We start from the raw sequence: 20,237 nt of genomic DNA on the forward strand, positions 1-20,237 counted from the left end.
TAAATCAAAATGGAAATGTGTTTGTGGATTTTTGTGTCAGTCATCATAAGAATGCGTTATGACAGAAGACTGTGTCCATGTAGAGGGCATGTTTTAGCTGCCTTCACTGATAAACTTAGGTGGAATAAGAATAAAGTAGCATCTCCCATTCAACAAAGTGAGAAAAGCTGTTTTAATATGGTTTCATTCTCTTTGCTAAATGCTATGTAAAGACTGAATACACTAAGCAAAGGTTAGTTCCACACCGAATAATAATGTTCAGCCCTTCCATTCTTGTTTTAAGCATGAAAGGTATCTTTAAAAAGTTGTGCAAGTAGGGTGATTTTTGTTGGAACGAAGGGCAAGCGGGTTCTGTGTTTAAGGACCTCAAACATACATCACCGACAGTGAACTGGGGGATAACGTATGCGATTGAGCCATAAAGCAAAGACTCTTGATGTAGCAAGAACATCTGTCGAATATGCAATTTGTCCTGCGCTCTGCAGATTAGGTGGATTATTGTGTATGTAGTTTAAACATATTTGTGTTAGTATCTTTTGCAAATGAATGACGAATGACCTATGTTGATACAGGCTAAATTTTGTATAACAAGCAACTTGGTGAACAGTTCAGGCACTTCACTTCTGCACTTGACATAAATTGGTAGTGGTTTGAACTGAGGTCCGCTCAAGTGTTTTTTTTATTTTTATGTATATTGTATATTAAATGTAACCTGAAATCTTGAAACCCAGTCTCAGATGTTCTATTTGGTTTGAAATATACTGCCTCAAAGTCTCAAATGGCGCCCAACGTGGGGCCCCACCTGAGGACAAGGGCATTTCGATTTCTAGACAGGAAGGAGAGGAATCAGCCAATTGATCGCTTGGTTTCAGGGATCCCTACTATTATGGATATTTGATTTCTCGCAGCTGCCACTGGCCTCCCTCAGCGGTTTTATATCCATAGACACCCTCTTCCGGCTGGGGCCCTTCGAACTCCATGCAATATTTTACCCAGAGCAACTGAGACAGAACTTTGTTAGTAAGTATAGCTGCCTTGGCAGGTAAGATGTGATTGGGTGGGTTAAATTGGAGGTATTTAGCAGATATCTTCTTTGCCAGGATAGAACTGTATGATGCCTGGTCCCAGTAAGCTTAAAATGTGTTGGTCCGTACTTTGTTGCATTCGCCCAGTGAACAATTTAGAATTTGGTCAGCCTGCACCCCCAGAAGGTACTCCGGCATTCGAAATGTATGTCAGATATGGGTTAGGGGCAATAGTATTAAACATTTCATGGTACAAACAGACTAAAAATAAACCTGGTTTGAGATGGCCAGAACATGGTGCTTTTGATGTATCTGTAATTCAACATTTTCAAACTGTTATTAAAGAATAAGGCTAGACCCTCCGCCTTTGATGTTATCCGCGATTGGTGCAAGGAAGCCACACAGAACATCAAACATGAACAGAAATTTGCTCGCAGACATATGTTGCAGGCGGATAAAGCTTTAATCCATGATCAGCAAAAAAGCCAACAAAATAATAGAGAGATAGATAGAGATTGTCAGTTACAAAGAACAGGAATTTCCCCTGCTATACCTACCCCTGCCCAAGATCCCGTAATAGAACAGATTCTCAATAACCCTTGCCAACATCTTCTTCCATCTGCACTTCCTCCTCCGTATGGTGAACCACAGAGCTCATTAGTATTACGGCCCTCCCAATTTTCTTGATACCCAAAATTCCCCCCCCCCCCGAGAAGGAGATGACATAAGATGGCAGCATAGATCCTCCCACTGAATGTATACAAGGCCCATTTTCCAAAGAAAAGACAAAGACACTGGAACCCTTTATTAGGAATACACAAACTGCCTTAATGCCTACCCAACGAAGGAAATTGAGGGAGTGGGCTATTCAGTTAGTATTGAGCAGAGTCAGACAGAATGTGGTTGAGGAAGTACTTGAAACCCAAGGTCCTGAGCGACTAATTTTGATAGAATGTGACGAGATTTGAATCCAGTGGGAACAAAAATTGCCTTTGGCAGTTCCTAGGGAATTAAAAAAATTTACATTTAGCTGCCTTCTCTTGTCATATGTAGAAGGATGCCTTTTCACATATTAAAGTACTTTGTGAGATATTTGATGAAATGAAAGGATGAGAGAAAGCTTGATTGGAATTAGAAGCTGCAACTAATACTTCTGAATATGTCCAACAGCCCACTATCATCACAGCATGTAAAGAATCTCGTGTCGGATGAGGAATTGCAGTTAATTACATGTACCGCTCTTAGATGGGCCACCACTTTGACCCTTCTTTTGGTTATTTGCAGTAGCTTTTGTCAGTATGCACCCCCAGATGTAGATGCATGCCATAAAAGTAATGTTGGATGCAATTTTCCAGCAAAATGAGGAAGGCGAGTTAGAAAATTCGGCGGAGTCGCAACACTTGAAACTGATAATAGATAATGCATCCATAATGAGTATCCCAGAGCAACCCAGACACTTAACAGAACTTTTATAATTACGAAAACCACCTAGTTGTCAGCTTCCTATGTGGGCGGTGCCGGCTGCTTACATACCACAGCATGCCACTATTGATGCTCAAGGAGATCCTGTCCCTGGGAACCAATTATGCAGCCTGCTAAATATGACACCCAATTTGTCCAGGGGCCCTTTTCCAGGCAAGAATTAAATGCATTAAAACAGACAATCCCTGATATTTGAAAAAACCGTACTGGGTTTTATAAAGAATTAGAGGCTGTTTTGAATACTTCTATCTTCACTAGTAGAGAGCTGGAAACCCTATTTTCAGTAATCTTGCTATCATATATTTGGACACCAATCAGAAGTATCACTGACCCTGCAACTTTGGGAAGGACATGGGATGCACTTTTTCAGCTGGACACTAATAGGACTGCTGGCAAAAGGCCTACTCCGCAGTGCTTAACCTTCCCACTATGATAGTTGCACAACTTAAAAGTGTGGTACCCGAGAAAAACATGTATTGGGACAAGCTTGCTGCATGTGTCCAAAATAAAACTGAAGGGGTAACAGTGTATTTTAATAAGTTTGAGCAAGCATTTATTGATTGTTCAGGAAGGAAATGTCTACGCCAGCAGGGAAACAGTCATTTGTAGATACATTTGTTTGGTAATAATTACCAGAAATTAGCGTTCTTATAATGCAATCAGAAAGTGCCTGGCAGACAAAACACCCTCAGATATTTTACATATGGCTCAATTTTATGAAAACAGATTGAATGAAGAAAAAGAAAAAGCAGAAAAGATAAGAGTGTTAATACATCAAGTACAACAGGGAACTAGGGGAGGGCCATTTATTGTCACAAGAGGAAGAGGTGTTGGTCCATTTGTATCATTTTCACCACCAGGGCCCAATCAGTGTGCATATTGCAAACAGGCGGGCCATTGTAGGGCGCAGTGCCCAGCCTGGCTGAATAGGGGGAGTGGAATGTACCAAACACGGGGAAGAGGATGTCAGGGAGGACAGGTGGGAGGTCGGGCGGATGGGTACCAACTGGCCCGTATCGCTGGCCCTGCTGCAACTACTACAGCTCCAGCTAGCGCCAACATTATTGATAATCCTGGTGATGCTTTTGTCACTAACCAATACAACACTGAGGATTTATCTTGGGATTCTTCAGAATAGGACAGCCCTCAAATAAAACTGGGACCAAACCCATTCCTTTGGATCAAGCAGGACCCTACGTCAACATGAGAGTTGAGAGACAGGAACATTGATTTCTAGTAGGCACAGGGGCACAGAAGAGCTCTATAGATCATGCAAAGGTTCCAGACACTCTTTTGAGTGGGCATACCAATATTTCAGAAGGGTTTGCTCAAACACCTGTAGCTAGTAAGGTGTCAGCAGCAGTACCGGTTCTCTTAGAACCAGCAGCTAGTGAGATACCATTGTTGCTAACTACACAGTGTGGAGAACATGTATTGGGTTTGAATGTATTGAAGACATTGCATGCTACTATTTATTGTATGTCATATTACAGTATGCCCTTCAAAAAGGCATACATTTTTAGCAAAACACCTACCACCAGAGTTTGACAATATTCCTAATGTATTACGGTTGGTTTCCGATAATGATGTTGGCCTTATGGATATAGCCCCAGAAAAAATACAAATACAACGGGGAGCAATTTTTCCATGTATTCCTCAGTAAAAAGTATCTCTTGAAGTTTATTTAGCACTTGAAACAACTGTTTCCAACCTAGTAAGACAAGGGATTGTAGAGGAAATCAAGGGGAGTGTGTGTAATAGCCCCATTTTACGAGTTTATGAAAAGGGAGATACAAATTTGCCGTACCGTCTTGAAATTGATTTGGGAGCTGTCAACAAAGTTGTAGTACCTCAATTTCCGATAGTTCCAGACATTACCACCATTTTGACTATGATTCCACCATCTGGAGAATATTTTTCAGTACTCAATTTGAAAAACTGATTTTTTAGTATACCATTACATCTGGATAGCAGATTTCTATTTTCTTTCTCCCTTGGTGGACGAGCATATGCTTTCACTAGAATACCACAAGGATATAGAGAAAGTCTAAGCATATACAGCAGGGCACTTAAGGAACAGCTAGATTCCTTATATTGCCCTCATCTGTCACATTTATTGAATACGTTGATGATCATTTTGGGAAATTATGGGCAGAAAGGGGATTTGTGACTTCACATGAAACCAAGATACAGCATGGTTCCTTATTATTGTGACTGTTGTCATCTCACATGCTACCAAAACAACTAGCCATAGTTAAATGTGCTGCCCACCAGAAAATAGTGACCGAAATTCATAAAGGAAATGATTTTGCTGATTCCATAGCTAAACAAACAGCATTAGATTGTACCTCAGGGATGTATAATGTTGAGTATCTTAGAAGGGTCCAGGATTCAGAATGTATGGAGGAAACCTGTGTCAGCGTCCAAGTGACACAAGCAATGGCCACTGATGAGGAAATAAGGGGGTGGGAAGACAGCTTTGCTATACAGGATGAAGAGGGGTCTTGGGTCACAGGGTCAAAAAAAACATGGATGTTACCCAAGCCTATGTACCTTTGGTTGTGCGTATGAACCATGGATCCACCCACATACATGCTAAAGCTATTGGCAAACAACTAGAGAACGTTTGGTGTAATTCATTGCTTGCTACAACAGCTGAGTATGTGGTTCGAAATTGCATGATATGCCTAGAACATAATGTAGCTGAAGGGACTACGGTCTCCGCAGGAATTCTTTACCCTCCTACTTTCCCATTTGAAGTTTTGCATTTTTACTTATTTGAATTAGAAAGATGTAATAATTTGCAATATATGCCAGTAGTAATCTGTGCCTTTTGCAAATGGGTAGACGCTTTTCCGTTGAAAGACAACACAGCCATCTCCACTGCGAAAGTCATGTTGAAAGAATATTTCCCCATGTTTGGATTACCTAGGATGATCTAGTCTGACAATGGTCCCCACTTTATTGCAGAAGTAATACAAAATATGTGTACTGGATTGCAGATGAAAAGAAATTTCATGCGGCTAATCATCCTCAAAGTGTAGGGTTAATTGAACGCCACAAAGCAATTAAAAAACAAAAATAGCTAAAGTTTATGCACACACAGGACTGAAATGGCCAGATGCTTTACCTTTGGCATTGCTCTCTATGAGGACTACATTTGTGTCCAAATTGGGGTCATCCCCTTATGAAACTGTTATGGGCAGACCATCTAATGTTTGGGGTGCTCATAGACCATGAGCATTTAGGGACATTGAGCACTCACTACTTCTTGATTATTGTAAACAATTGACTGAACAATTGCATTCTATAGCTTGCTGGACAACCATTTGCGAGAGGGCCATCGGGTGAAACCTGGCGACCTGGTGATGGTCAAAAACTTTCAAACAAACACTGCACTGGAACCACGTTGGCTAGGACCATACCAGGTGTTGTTTGCCACCCAAACTGCCATTTGAATAGAAGGTAAAAGGCACTGGATCCACACTGCTCATATCAAATTGGTTCCTTTGCCCTCATCCTCCGATGGAGGACATTCCCCTTTGTCTGAAATGAAGGATCTTTTCACCCCTGTGAGTCTGTCAAATTCCAATATAAAGTCTTCAATACAGACAACCACCTTGTTCGAAGATCATACTATTCCGGGAGCGAACAGATAGATGAGACCCAGGAAAGAATAAGATTGGGCTTCTGAAATCTACAAATGCAGATCTGGTACTGATGTCAGTTCTATGCTTATCAAAAATCTACAAGTGCAGATCTGGTACTGAGGTCAGTCTGTGCCCACTGGAAACCTACAAGTGCGGGTCCGATATTGAGGTCAGCCCTACACCTACGAGTAATCGACAACACGTCCTAATCCCTGTGCACAGCAGGAGGTAACAGGGTATCCAGGGACTGAAGAAACCTGCATTATGGAGCTGCATCTACTCAGTGATCAAATTCGAATGAAAGACAATAAAGTGCCTCTACCTTCTTGCTCACAAAAACTATGGACAAAAGCGAACCAAATCATAATACTGACATTATTTAGGATACTGGTAATGGGCCTTTCTGTGATCTTTTGGTACATGATTCTGTGCATCTTTTAAAGACACTTCTTCCCGATGATGATGATGAAGCTACTACCAAGCTCCCTTTTACCCCCCATGTTGTAACCCATACCCATCACCCCTTGGATGTATTTCAGAGATATGGTTACCGGAATAATTCATATGCACAGGTTTTGAACAAAGTTCAAAAAGCTATTAATCGAAGAAACTGTTGGCTTTGTTCATATGTCCCGCAGAGTCGAGATGGCATAGGAATATCTTATTATGCAGTTCCAGTTAATTGATCAAAATTATGTGCTGTACTTTTTCTGTCTCATAGCAGTTTGATTAATAATTGGGATAGAGCATGTGCACCGCCTGAAAGGATAGTGATTAACACTACGATGAGAAACCCTGAAATATGTAATATTACCCTTAAAAGCAACCTTTAAAGTTTGAGTAGGGTGTCTAAACTCAAAAGGCGATCCAACGCCTCTTGTATGAATGTTACCTATCCTTTATTCCAAGTAACCCACAGGATAGGAGTGCCCCCATTTTTTATAGAAAGAAAATGTCATAATATACAGTTCTTTGATACAATCATTGACTACACCAATTATACTAATGATATTCTTCCTTATGAAAACTGGTATTATGTTTGTGGGGACAGAAAGCATATCAATGGTTAAAGAAGGGTTGGTCAGGTATATGTGATATTGCTATTGTATTCCCTGGAATGTATGTGGCCTCAACAGAAAATATATACTAGTGTGTGACATTAAAGAGAGGGAAAAGAGTGGACCGGACGGATACTGATTGCCAGTTGGCAGCAGATTTTGGGGAAAGAGATAACACCATTGTTAGGGGGTGCCCTTAACTCCAGAAGCATTTGTAGGCTCAGTATAGTGGTAGAAAGTATGTTAAATGAGACTGCAAATCTATTTGTGAATCTAACAACTGAACAGAACACTATTAGATTGGTGGCACTTCAAAATAGGATGTTGTTGGACATTCTCATGGCTGCAAGGGAAGGGGTATGTAAAATACTGGGCTCCTCTTGCTGGACATATACACCAGATGGCTGCAGAGATAGCTTTGATGCTATTGATCAGTTACACATATTAGGAGAAGGAGTACATTATAAGGTTAGACGGGAGAGCAGCTGACCCCAATGGTTTTGGAACGTGTTAAAGGATTGTGGATGAAAATTGCTGTCTTATTAGTGGTATTTGGCTTCATGTTAGGTTGCTGTTGTTGTCTCCAGTGCAGTCCTGTATGTGGTTCCCTTTTAACTCAGAGCTGTGTTAGGGTAGTAAAAAGAATGAAGCCCTCCCCATGAACAGTCATAAAATGAATATCATGATGATGGAAGAAATGCAAATTCAGGATTTAATGGACAAAGATGCCGGAAATCTAGCTGATTTAGGCGAAAAGGAATTCGCCTAGGCTAAAAGGAGGGTTTGTTAGAATATATATGCATTTATCTTAGCCCTACGCTAATCCTTTTTGCGCTCAAAACCCTGTTCCTTTAGCAATGTTCAAAACAGGTTGCATTTGTCCGTTTCACAGAGTAAATCACAATGGAAATGTGTTTGTGGCTTTTTCTGTCAGTCATTATAAGAACGTGTTATGAGAGAAGAAGATTGGGTCCATGTAAAGGACATATTTTAGCCGCCTGGCCTTCACTTATAAATTTAGGTGGAATAAGATTAAAAGCAGCACCTCCCATTCAGCGAAGTGAGAAAAACTGTTTCAATATGGTTTAATTCTCTTAGCTAAATGCTATGTAAAGATGGACCGCACTAAGCAAAGGTTAGTTACACACTGAATCATAATGTTCAGCCCTTACATTCTTGTTGAAAGCACAAAAGGTATCTTTAAAAGGTTGTGCAAAAAGGGTGACCATTGTTGGAACGAAGGGCAGGCGGGTTCTGTGTTTAAGGACCTCAAACATAAGTCACAGACTGAACTGGGGGATAAATTATGCGATTGAGCCATAAAGCAAAGTAAAGACTCTTGACATAGCAAGAACATGTGTCGAATATGCAATTTGTCCTGCGCTCTGTGGATTAGGTGAATTATTGTGTATGTAGTTTAAACATTTTTGTGTTATTATATTTTGCAAATGAATGATGAATGACCTACGTTGGTGCAGGCTCACTTATGTATAAAACACGTGCAGCGACTCACCAAATCTGTATTCGCACTTTTATTCCATCAACATCGATAGTCTTCATTTTAAAGTCTACACCTGCAAATTTAAAAAAAAAACATTAGTTATACAACCCGGTATATACTCTTGCAGGTCAATGCAGCTGATACAATAAGTAAAACACATTACCAATACTTCCTTACTTAGGACAACAATTAACTAAAGATGAATTATCCTGAGTTACCTTTAATGAACTATTAAGAGAAATACATTAAGTATAAAAACGTTGTTATTAAACATTCACTTGATAAGCAATTAACTAAAGGCTAGGCATTTCAATAAACAGGGAGTGGGTCATTTGGGGGCTGGAACGTTTGGCTCAACAAATATTTTGGTTTGCATCTCCCATCGTCCCTAGCCAGCATAGTCAATGGCGAGGGGCCCCTCATCCTTCCCTTATCAACGTGAAATCTGTTGGGACGCCCTCACATTGCCTGTACTGCGAAGTGGTGTTGGGTAAAAGATGGGTGCCTTACAAAAGAATTAAATAAATGTAGGTTTTGAAATAACGCAGGGTAACTTAACCATTGATTTTTTTTAAAGCTGTTCTGCTTCTGCAGTGGTCCTTCAACCGGGATCAAAAAAGCCACAAAAATACATGGATCTATGCGTTTCGTGCCATTTTCGTGCCAAGATCGTTTGTCTATTCTACCTCGTCCTCACCCCTTAATTGCACTGGTAAAACTGCAGAATCGCTGTCAGGCCTATTTGCTTCTCCCAAACTGTTAAATTTATTTTATGCACTTTCTCTGCCTGTCCAGATAATTATTGTCCCAGAATTTCAAGGGCTCTTAGCGACTGTTTTTTCCCCCCTGTTGCCACCCTCCTTGAGCGCGTTGAAACACTTGCCTGTGTATAGACGCTATATAAATAAACAATACCATTTGTTATTAGCACATGGAAATCATTATTGACCTCCGCTCAGCCAATCAGAGTGTTTATAGTGCAGTCAATAACTACTGGTATTGACTTCATTCTGAACATTCAATCTTCAAAAGCAGATAGGAAAACAACAGTACAAATTCCAGGCACGATTTTGTTTCAACAAGACAATTCCTCTCTGGGAGGACATTTCTTTGCTTCAACATGCTACTTAACACACAAAAGAGGAAGATTAAAAACTTTGGAAAATGATTTCACTTTCTTATAGAGAAACTGTTTACTTTTACATGACACCTAATATATGTTCATGTTGGACCTGTTCCAGTGTATACAACCACATTATGAACTCAAGTTGTCTATTTGCCTTACTCACACTTAAAGCACCATAATGACCTGTCCCCAATTTATGGCCCTTGGCATTGCCTCTGGCCATAACTTGGTGGCGGGTCATTATCCCACAATAGCGACCTCCCCCCCCAGTCTACAAGGATATATTAAGAACTTAAAAGCCAATGGCCATGTGGAAGGGCAGGGTTGATGGCCAGGTTTCTTTCAGGGAACTGCAGGATTTTTCACATTTATATCCTAACATGCCTGGTGGCATTTCGGGAGGATCTTTGACTCCCGTTTGTTTTGCATTCTTGGAATACTGCTGGTTTTACCACTCCACATAATTATAGATTTCAACACCCACCTACAAAAGAAAATGCTTGTAAGAGGAGCTACTTACCTTTATGCTCAGTGGTGGTAATACATGCAGTAATTCACCCCATCCCAGGGCTTTAAGTGGACTGGGGCTAGCCAGGGCCGAGCCCGGGCAGTCTCCCAAAACCCTGATCGAGCCGGGACTCACATTACCCCAGTCAGCCCAGACAACCACTTTTTTTTTTTAACTTTGCGTGCATGGGATTCGAACCTGTGCACTGCTGGCGACTAGCCAGTGTAACGTTGCACTGTGCCATCACTTCGGTGGTGGATTTCATTTGTTTCATTCATAGACTGCTTGACACAGTCTATTGAATGAAACAAAATGAATTGAACACCAATGAAAACAGCACAGCGCAATTCAACGTTGGCTTGTCACTGGCAGGGCTCAGGTGAAACCCCAGCGCAAGACGATCAAAATAAATGCAGGCTATAGCCCCTTGTTGCAGCCCCCACTCGATTTCTCAACCCACTTAAAGCACTGTCCTACCCCCAAAGGACGACTATGAGACGGCATAATGGTGAATAGCAAAACCTCTAAATGAGGTGGTTAATTGCAGTTGCCACATGTGGTAATGGCAATCCAGTTTGCTAGTAACAGAAAACTTATAATAAGCCGAAGAAAAAGTGGAAAAGTATCTTGCATCATGGGGCATGCTGGCACATAAGGACTTGCAATATTATCATTATTTGGGGGGAGAGCTATTGTGTTCCTTTTAATCAAGCTTCCCTTTCTACCAGCAACCCATTTAAATGCTTAGTGTTTCACGCCCTCTGTCACAGTGGTCTTCTGGGTACAGTCTGTATTTTGCTTAGAAGTTGCCTGTGACACTGTCCATTCAATTCTCAGCGTGTCACGCCCTCTGTCACAGTGGCCTTCTGGGTACAGTAGGCATTTTGCTTGGTCAAGTTGCCTGTGACACTGTCATTCAATGCTTAGTGTTTCACACCCTCTGTCACAGTGGTCTTCTGGGTACAGTCGGTATTTTGCTTGGCAAGTTGCCTACGACGCTGTCCATTCAATGCTTAGTGTTTCACGCCCTCTGTCACAGTGGTCTTCTGGGTACAGTCGGTATTTTGCTTGGCAAGTTGCCTACGACGCTGTCCATTCAATGCTTAGTGTTTCACGCCCTCTGTCACAGTGGTCGTCTGGGTTCAGTCGGTATTTTGCTTGGCAGATTACCTGTGACACTGTCCATTCAATGCTTAGTCTTTCACACCCTCTGTCACAGTGGTCTTCTGGGTACAGTTGGCATTTTGCTTAGCAAGTTGCCTGTGAGACTGTGCATTCAGTGCTTAGTGTTTCACGCTCTCTGTCAAAGTCGTCTTCTGGGTACAGTCGGTACTTTAATTGGCAAGTTGCCTACGATGCTGTCCATTCAATGCTTAGTGTTTCACACCTTCTGTCATAGTGGTCTTCTGGGCACAGTTGGTATTTTGCTTGGCAAGTTGCCTACGACGCTGTCCATTAAATGCTTAGTGTTTCACGCCCTCTGTCACAGTGGTCTTCTGGGTACAGTCAGTATTTTGCTTGGCAAGTTGCCTACAACGCTGTCCATTCAATGCTTAGTGTTTCACGCCCTCTGTCACAGTTGTCCTCTGGGTGCAGTCTGTATTTTGCATGGCAAGTTGCCTGTGACGCTGTCAATGCAATGCTTAGTGTTTCACGCCCTCTGTCACAGTGGTCTTCTGGGTACCATCGGTATTTTGCTTGGCAAGTTGCCTGTGACACTGTCCATTCAATGTTTGGTGTTTCACGCCTTCTGTCACAGTGGTCTTCTGGGTACAGTTCCTCTGCCACAGTGGTCTTCTGGGTGCAGTCGGTATTTTGCTTGGCAAGTTGCCTGTGACACTGTCCGTTCAATGCTTAGTGTTTCACGCCCTCTGTGACACTGGTCTTCTGGGTACAGTTGGTATTTTGCTTGGCAAGTTGCCTGTGGCACTCTCCATTCAATGCTTAGTGGTTCACGTCCTCTGTGACAGTGGTCTTCTGGGTGCAGTTGTTACTGTGCTTGGCAAGTTGCCTGTGACACTGTCCGTTCAATGCTTACTGTTTCACGCCCTCTGTCACAGTGGTCTTCTGGGTGAAGTCGGTATTTTGCTTGGCAAGTTGCCTGTGACACTGTCCGTTCAATGCTTAGTGTTTCACGCCCTCTGTGACAGTGGCCTTCTGGGTACAGTTGGTATTTTGCTTGGCAAGTTGCCTGTGGCACTCTCCATTCAATGCTTAGTGGTTCACGTCCTCTGTGACAGTGGTCTTCTGGGTGCAGTTGTTACTGTGCTTGGCAAGTTGCCTGTGACACTGTCCATTCAATGCTTACTGTTTCACGCCCTCTGTCACAGTGGTCTTCTGGGTACAGTTGGTATTTTGCTTGGCAAGTTGCCTGTGACACTGTCCATTCAGTGCTTAGTGTTTCACGCCCTCTGTCACAGTCGTCTTCTGGGTACAGTCGGTATTTTGCTTGGCAAGTTGCCTGTGAAACTGTGCTTGCTCCAGCTGCAGGCATTTTGGTGTCAGAACTCAACTTTGATAGGCCGGGGGTCTGCAGGCTTTGGCTCTCCAGATGTTTTATACCACAAATCCCACCAGCCAGCCCTACCTAGCATAATAAATAGTGAGGGTTCACGGGAATCGTAATCCAAAAACATCTTTAATCCCATGTATAAATGGATCCAGGCCCATACGCCTCATTCCAGCTGCCACTTCTCTTCATTTTCTCAGTTCTCTCTCCATTCATTCAGTCTTTTTGTAACAGATTTCCCTTTCGCCTTTTTTTTTATCTTTGCTTTCATCTGGTTCCACAACATGCTTTCTTATCCTTGGCTCTGCAGTTTTACTCCATCCCCCCTTTCATTCAGCTCCTGTATGAGTTTGCTGCATTTTTGTTTCTTATATTTCTTTCCCTTCGTTTTGTTTTTTTTCTCTGCAGTTAGCTTTCTTTTCTAATGCCACGTTGTTCCTCTTTTGGTGACTGTTACCCCAGCGTTGGTCATTGGGCCGCTCTCGCCGGATCCGAAATACGGCACCAGATGTATAGCCGGACCCTCTGCGTTGGGTAACAGTGGAAAAATGTTGGAAAAAAAAACATCTAACTAAATAAATGCCCGCTGACGCCACTGAGTAGGGGGGCGGAGCAGCTCATTGCCACCATGAGCTGTCTGCTGGCTCCACCCCCCTACGTGTACACAGTCGGACTTCGATACAGGTCGCAGCTGCAGGATACACAAACTGTAACTTCCTCTGGTGACCCTGTACAAGGGGTCATCAGAGAAAGTTACAGTCCTCAGCTACGACCTCAGCTTTACATATCTTTTGGTCTGCATGGATGCCTGTATGCCCATTGTGTGCATTTGGTGCAGGGGTCGATTACAGTGGGCGCATGCCCAAATACAATCTTTAGTCATGTGTGCATGTGGCTGTTTATCCATCCCAGATGCATATGTGTCACTCAAACATGCACGACACATTTGTGCACTTGCGCAGAATCATCACGTGTTCAATGTATCCGTATCATTTTTTCTACGCACCAGTCACTTTGGCTCAGTGCGCCAAAATGGCCTATATGCAGGAAAACAAAACTTGGGACAGCTCGAGCAATGTTGCCACAGCACAAGGTTTTTGCTCAAAGATGGCTCCAAGTGTATGGCGAAGGTTTATAAAAACAATTCCATAAAATGTCAGTGTAAAGATAATCGGCGCTGACTCAGCATGTATGTTTCTTAACAGAAAACTGCAGCTTCTGCACCCTAGGGACTCCTGATTTTGCACAAACACAGCCACGACCCGGTTTATTTATTCATGCAATGTTTTTCGGATACTTTTATCCGACAAACATTGCATAAATAAATATACAGGTATCCACAAACATTGCATGAATAAATAAATACCCCTATTAACATTGAAACTATCCCACACGATACAGCCACCCAACTGCTTTCAGAGGGGAGCTGCAGGAGCTGTGCCGGGTGTGGTTCAAGTAAAAGAAAGTGTTGCTTATGGCCAACAGAAAAGCACCTCATAGGATGCAAATTGTGTATTTTTTAAAATAATATTTACTCAGTGGTTTAAAGTGGAATTGATATATAGTTTGGAAAAGAAGCAGCATGAAAGAAGTTGCGCCGTTTTAAACTATTATTTTGGACATTTCCTTTGATCGAGGTCAACTAACAGCTCCGCCCCCACAAACCCCGCCTCCTCGGGCACAGACCCCCCAAACTCCACCCCCACCCCAGACCTTCTGGGATCCCCCACCACATTTATTCCATTTCCACCACTGGTGTTACGCTTTCCACAGATCTAGCGCCCTGGTTCTCCCCTTCCGCCGTTGCTATTTTCATCAAGACGCTACCAAGAGACCCTTTACAAGTGCAGTGTGAAATAATGCACCGCCTTCTTAGTGAGGTCATGACCCCGGCATATGGATTAAAAGAAGCAGCAGTTTTATTCTCATTAGCTGTAGATAAATAGATCTCAGATCACTGAGACATCTGATGGCATGCCAGCACTCATCAACACTTCCGGTTCGTCACCCTGTCTTTTCCTCGCCCCTCCACCCTTTACAGGCTTTAAGCCAACAAAATGGCAGAGGTTATACGGTTGAAGACCACTTTACATTACATGCCGGGCACACATACATTCTGCACCCCTACATTCCAGCGTCCATGGCAAGTCATCAAACGTGTGTTTATTTGTTATGATATTTAAGTACAGCGCCAGCATGCAGTGGGAACGGCTTTGTGACGCTGGGAGGTGGAAAGGAGAGTGCGTGGTGGGCCAGGTAGTGGTTAGACCATTCAGCGCGAGCCCCGTGGCCTGCAGTCTTGAGTGGCAGTCTGCCAGGGCAGTTAGGGCGAGAAAAGAAGGGAAAATATGAAAGTGGGTAGCTGAGCTCAGCATTCAAAGGAAGACTGTGGGCTGCAGTCCTAGTGGTCCGGCATGCATGAAAATGTCCGATCAGCATTCTAAGGAAGACTGTGGGCTGCAGTCCTAGTGGTCCAGCATGCATGAAGATGTCCGATCAGCATTCTAAGGAAGACTGTGGGCTGCAGTCCTAGTGGTCCAGCATGCATGAAGATGTCCGATCAGCATTCTAAGGAAGACTGTGGGCTGCAGTCCTATTGGGCTGGGATGCATGAAGATGTCCGATCAGCATTCTAAGGAAGACTGTGGGCTGCAGTCCTAGTGAGCTGGGATGCATGAAGATGTCTGGTCAGCATTCTAAGGAAGACTGTGGGCTGCAGTCCTAGTGGTCCGGCATGCATGAAGATGTCCGATCAGCATTCTAAGGAAGACTGTGGGCTGCAGTCCTAGTGGTCCGGCATGCATGAAGATGACCAATCAGCATTCTAAGGAAGACTGTGGGCTGCAGTCCTAGTGAGCTGGCATGCATGAAGATGTGCAATCAATGGTGGGGGTCCGGGGAGAGGGCTAATTTGAGCTTTAGCAAGAGTGCGAGCCTGGAGGCAACATACCTGAGGGGAAGACCCAGCGTTAGTGCATGTCTGCTGGTGGGGCTTGGGGGGTCATAGGTACTTCATAGGGCAGGGTGTGGCATTAATGTAGTAACCCTGAGCCTATTAAGGGCAAGTGTAACGAGGACCCCAACAAAAGTCTTGAACTTCTCAGTCTATGGGGTCTCCTAGGTCTGAGTGAATCCGCAGGGCGTGTCTCAGGAGTACCAGGAATGTGAAGATGGAACACGTTAGGATTTACACCAGCAACAGCAGCCTACAGCACCAATCCCCACACCACATCTCCCGTCATACAAATGGAACACACAGACACCATTAAACAGATGTGCTGAAGTTTACTTTGGATGTTTAACACACAATCCATCAAAGAAATACAAAGTACATCAAACACCGCTCATAAACACTGAATTCAGAATGAAATGCAAAAACTACAAAGAAAAAAAAGGAAAAAATAAATGGTACTAAGGACAACATGCGTGAGTATTTGAACACTAATGTAGAAGCCTGTGTACACAGGTCAAAGTGCAGGTTTACATTAACACAGTAGGACCACTACTAGAGCTCCCTGTAGTGGTGACAGGCGAAGCTACTGCATCGGACAAACATACATCTGGCCTTTTATTATATTGGTAGATTGGATTAGATGTAGAACAAAAGTGGTTGGTTTATCTGGTGTAGAACATATGGATTAAGTATTTCCCTCATAAACGTTTATATAATGGGCAAAAAAATAAAAAAATGGGTTTGTTCCTCTGTTGAAATACCGAAAGCAAGTGAACTGCTTATTGGTGCTAGCCATCCAATCCCAATGCTGTGTAAGTGAAGCTAGGGGAAGTCAATCGGTCCTAAAATTAAATAATGTACTGCTCATCGATCCAATTGATGTACCTGTTTGAATGATACCTCGGCTCTATTCCTAGATACTGCGGAATGTACATCTTATTCACTTCTCTGCTCAGCCTTAGTATGTACTTCTGCACTAAATTGCTCACACTCAATACCCTTGGATCTCTTTCCCCCACGATAAGGGTGACGTGAAATATCTGAAAGATTCCAAAGATGTACATTTTTGTAAATATATTGTAGCCAAGGACTGCTACAACCAACATCTGATGCTACCAAATCATATACTATATAATAAAAGGCCAGATGTATGTTTGTACGAAGCCGTCCTGCCCGCTTTGCCTGTTATCACTGCTAGAGGGAGCTGTTGCCTTACACATACAATAAGACTTCAAGATCCTTTACATATTTTTTTTTCTATTAACATACCCCTCCCATACCTTAGGGATAGAATAATAAGAAAAACCACTGCACGACCAACCAGAACAGCCAACTCTTTCTGCCTCCAAACCCCTAGATTCCGACTAAAAAAAACAGGAGGTAATAGCTTCCCTGTGCAAGCAGCCCAGTACTGGAACGCCCTACCAGTTGAACTAAGAAGGGACCAGCCCTACAACAGCTTCAGGCACCATGCCCGTACCTGGCTTCGACGCAATGACCTCTTAAACCAGTGACCCTGAGCATTGTGACCTGATGACACACATACCCCTCCACTCTTACATGTAAAATGTACATAATGTATTTACTGTATATAATTGGTTACCTTTCCACCCTTACATGTAAAGAATGTACATAATGTAATTACTTTATACAGTTTATGTTACCAACAACCTGTAATATGCAACCTGTAACCAAGTTCTAAGCATTCTTGTTATTCTGTGCGCCCAGCTACCCAAGGGTTTTCGGGCGCCCTATAAATAAACAAACAAACAAACATGTATGTTAAAATACACCACATAATATAATTACACACTGAAAATGTCTTCGTTTGCACACATAAGCCCATGTACATAGGCTTTTCCAATAGTCTTATATAATGCGATGGCTAAGAAGACCCATAGCTGTATTGATCTAAGATTGATTGTGCCCAACACCCTCAGAGACCCCGAACATATGGCATAAAAAAAGATTTTCCTTTTTCTGAATTGCTAATATGTTGATGTCTGCCCGGACCTCTGCACCATAGCCACCACTTGTTACTCAGGTAGACCAGAAACGTGCAGATGGAACAAGCAAGGACCTCCTTATTTACAGCAGTAACAGCAACCCACAACAGAAGATGTCAGGATGCTATGGAACAAGCCAACACCACCATTCGAAATATCATTTAGACTGCGCGTTACCACAGTTGCGTGTTGTTGAGCGCACACACACACACCCACAACCACACACACACACACCCCAACACCCCGCACCTTATATACAAGCAACAACCAGGGTTTAGCATACATCCTCCAATGAATGCAATGAAAGAGCTACTCATCGACTAAAACAACAAATAATAAAGCACACATAAAGAAACTGGCAAACTACACACAAGTAAAAGCATGAAAAAAACGAAAGTTATAAGAATGCAAGAGAGCCAAAGCGCAACATAAAACTGAATTTTAAATTAGTATCAATATTAAAACTCCGAACCGAAACAAAAAACCCTAACTACAAACTATAATGAATATTCATTGCAAGGGCATGTAACGTGCTCTTCACCTTCAAATGCTCCTAACATCAATTAGGACAAGGCGGGGGCGGCCTCCCAGCCAATCAGGAAGCTCAGAATGTGGCGGTTTTACCAGATGGTTAAACCCCCACTCCGAGCCACATCGGAAGTCTGAAGGCGCCATCTTCCCTTCTGGGAATCCGGTAAATGCGCCACTCGTGCCCCTTTTCCCCCGCTTTCCCCAACCCCAATTTCCACATCCCCCATCCTCTCCCCACTTACTTTGCGCTCCTTTGTCCCTCACCAGTGCTGGGAACACTCAGTGTTCCCGGCTCATCTCTGTCGTGGCAATGGCAACTGCAATGCAAGGTGGCCACCACGGACCAGGGAGTAAGGAACTACACATAGTCCCTTCCCCCTTTCCATGGCAGCCACCTTGCATTGCAGTTCTTTTTTCCCCAAGTTGAGAAACAGCAAACACACTGCTTCTCAGCTTTAAAAAAATAACTGATTAGCATCCCAATGGCAGGATACTAATATCAATAAACCCCTCCAGAAGGGGGTCTTATCGGGGCGGATAATGCCCTGCGGCGAACATTAAAGCCCTCGCGTGGCATTACCTGGCCCGGTAAAGCCCATGCCAGTAAGGCTTTATTGCTTAATTAATAACCTCAAAGCGCCATGTAATAAGCACCTTCAGAGCATTTTTGCAAAATGCATGTACTCTATGCACTTGCGCGATCTCAATGTCACCTGGCCTAGTAAGATCGTTGTCTCTGTCCTCCCTCTGTTCCCCCTTCCTTGCCTCGTCGCGCCTTGAAACACTTGTGTATAGGCGCGTTATATATGCCATATCATACCATATGAAAGAGATATGTGCCAGGAAAAGAAGTCGCCTGCTACCTAGCGCAACAAGCAAGCAGGGAACATCATAAACCCTGGCTCGACAAAGAGTGCCTGCAATACAGGGATTGGTCATAGTGCCCCCAGCGAGATGGAGTCACCCCGGCACCTTAGCTGTAGGGCGAGGAGACGGCATCTCATCCAAGCTTAGCTAGCCAGGCAGACATCAGCGAGAAGTCTCAGTGATTAAGCATAGCGGCGCCGGTACATACAGACAGAACTTTTCTTGCACTGCTTTTCGTATCTGGTGAAAGGAGGACAGCACAGGAGCAACGCGCTGGTCTTGGAAGCAAGACCACGCAGAGCAACAGAGGTTCGAATCCCGGATCCGTGCTTAGAAACCAAACCCAAGACCACGCAGAGAAACAGAGGTTCGAATACCGGATAGGCGCTTAGAAACCAAACCCAAGACCACGCAGAGCAACAGAGGTTCGAATACGGGATAGGCGCTTAGAAACCAAACCCAAGACCACGCATAGCAACAGAGGTTCGAATCCCAGATACGCGCTTAGAAACCGAACCCAGGTATGGTGTAAGGCGCGTTATAAAAAAAAAAACAATCAAAAAATCTCCCAGCGCGGAAATTTAAAAACCAGGAGGGCATTTGTGGCACAATGTAATGTCGGTATTTAAAAAGTCAAGCTCTTAAACTAAACAAGGCACAATGGAGCAGAGATGCCAACTGGCACCATGCCATCAAGGCCCATACTTATACTCGGAAAGTAAAACCTTAAGTCCCAGCGTGCAAAGGACTCTTGGTTTAAAATACAGGCATGGATAAAGGGGGATGACTGCAGAGGAGACTGTCTGGTCAGGCCCTTTATCGCTGAGGAGGGTGGGATATACTAAACGTCACTGCATTTGCATTTCCTGAACATTATTTTACAAGAAGCCTGCAAGCCGCATAGACTAAGCCTTGCTCCAGGTCCGAGGACGGCGAGGCACACCCTGCTGGAAGGATTCCAAGCAGCAGAAACTGGATCCCAGCCTTTCCCCCGAGTGCAATTAATGTCTAGGATTGCAAT

At 43.4% G+C, this 20,237-nt stretch overlaps 1 protein-coding gene across 1 annotated transcript in view; it reads right to left on the reverse strand.

The window, feature by feature from the left end:
• Positions 1–20,237, reverse strand: part of RAB15 (RAB15, member RAS oncogene family) — a 474,790-nt gene that overhangs the window by 61,883 nt on the left and 392,670 nt on the right. Inside the window, exon 2 of the mRNA XM_069638667.1 lies at positions 8,729–8,789. Within this exon, the coding sequence (XP_069494768.1) occupies positions 8,729–8,789 (61 nt within the window). The remainder of the gene's footprint in view (positions 1–8,728; positions 8,790–20,237) is intronic.

The sequence above is a fragment of the Ambystoma mexicanum genome, chromosome 14 (genome assembly GCF_040938575.1).
Source record: "Ambystoma mexicanum isolate Mex_15411 chromosome 14, UKY_AmexF1_1, whole genome shotgun sequence".
Lineage (NCBI taxonomy): Eukaryota > Metazoa > Chordata > Amphibia > Caudata > Ambystomatidae > Ambystoma > Ambystoma mexicanum.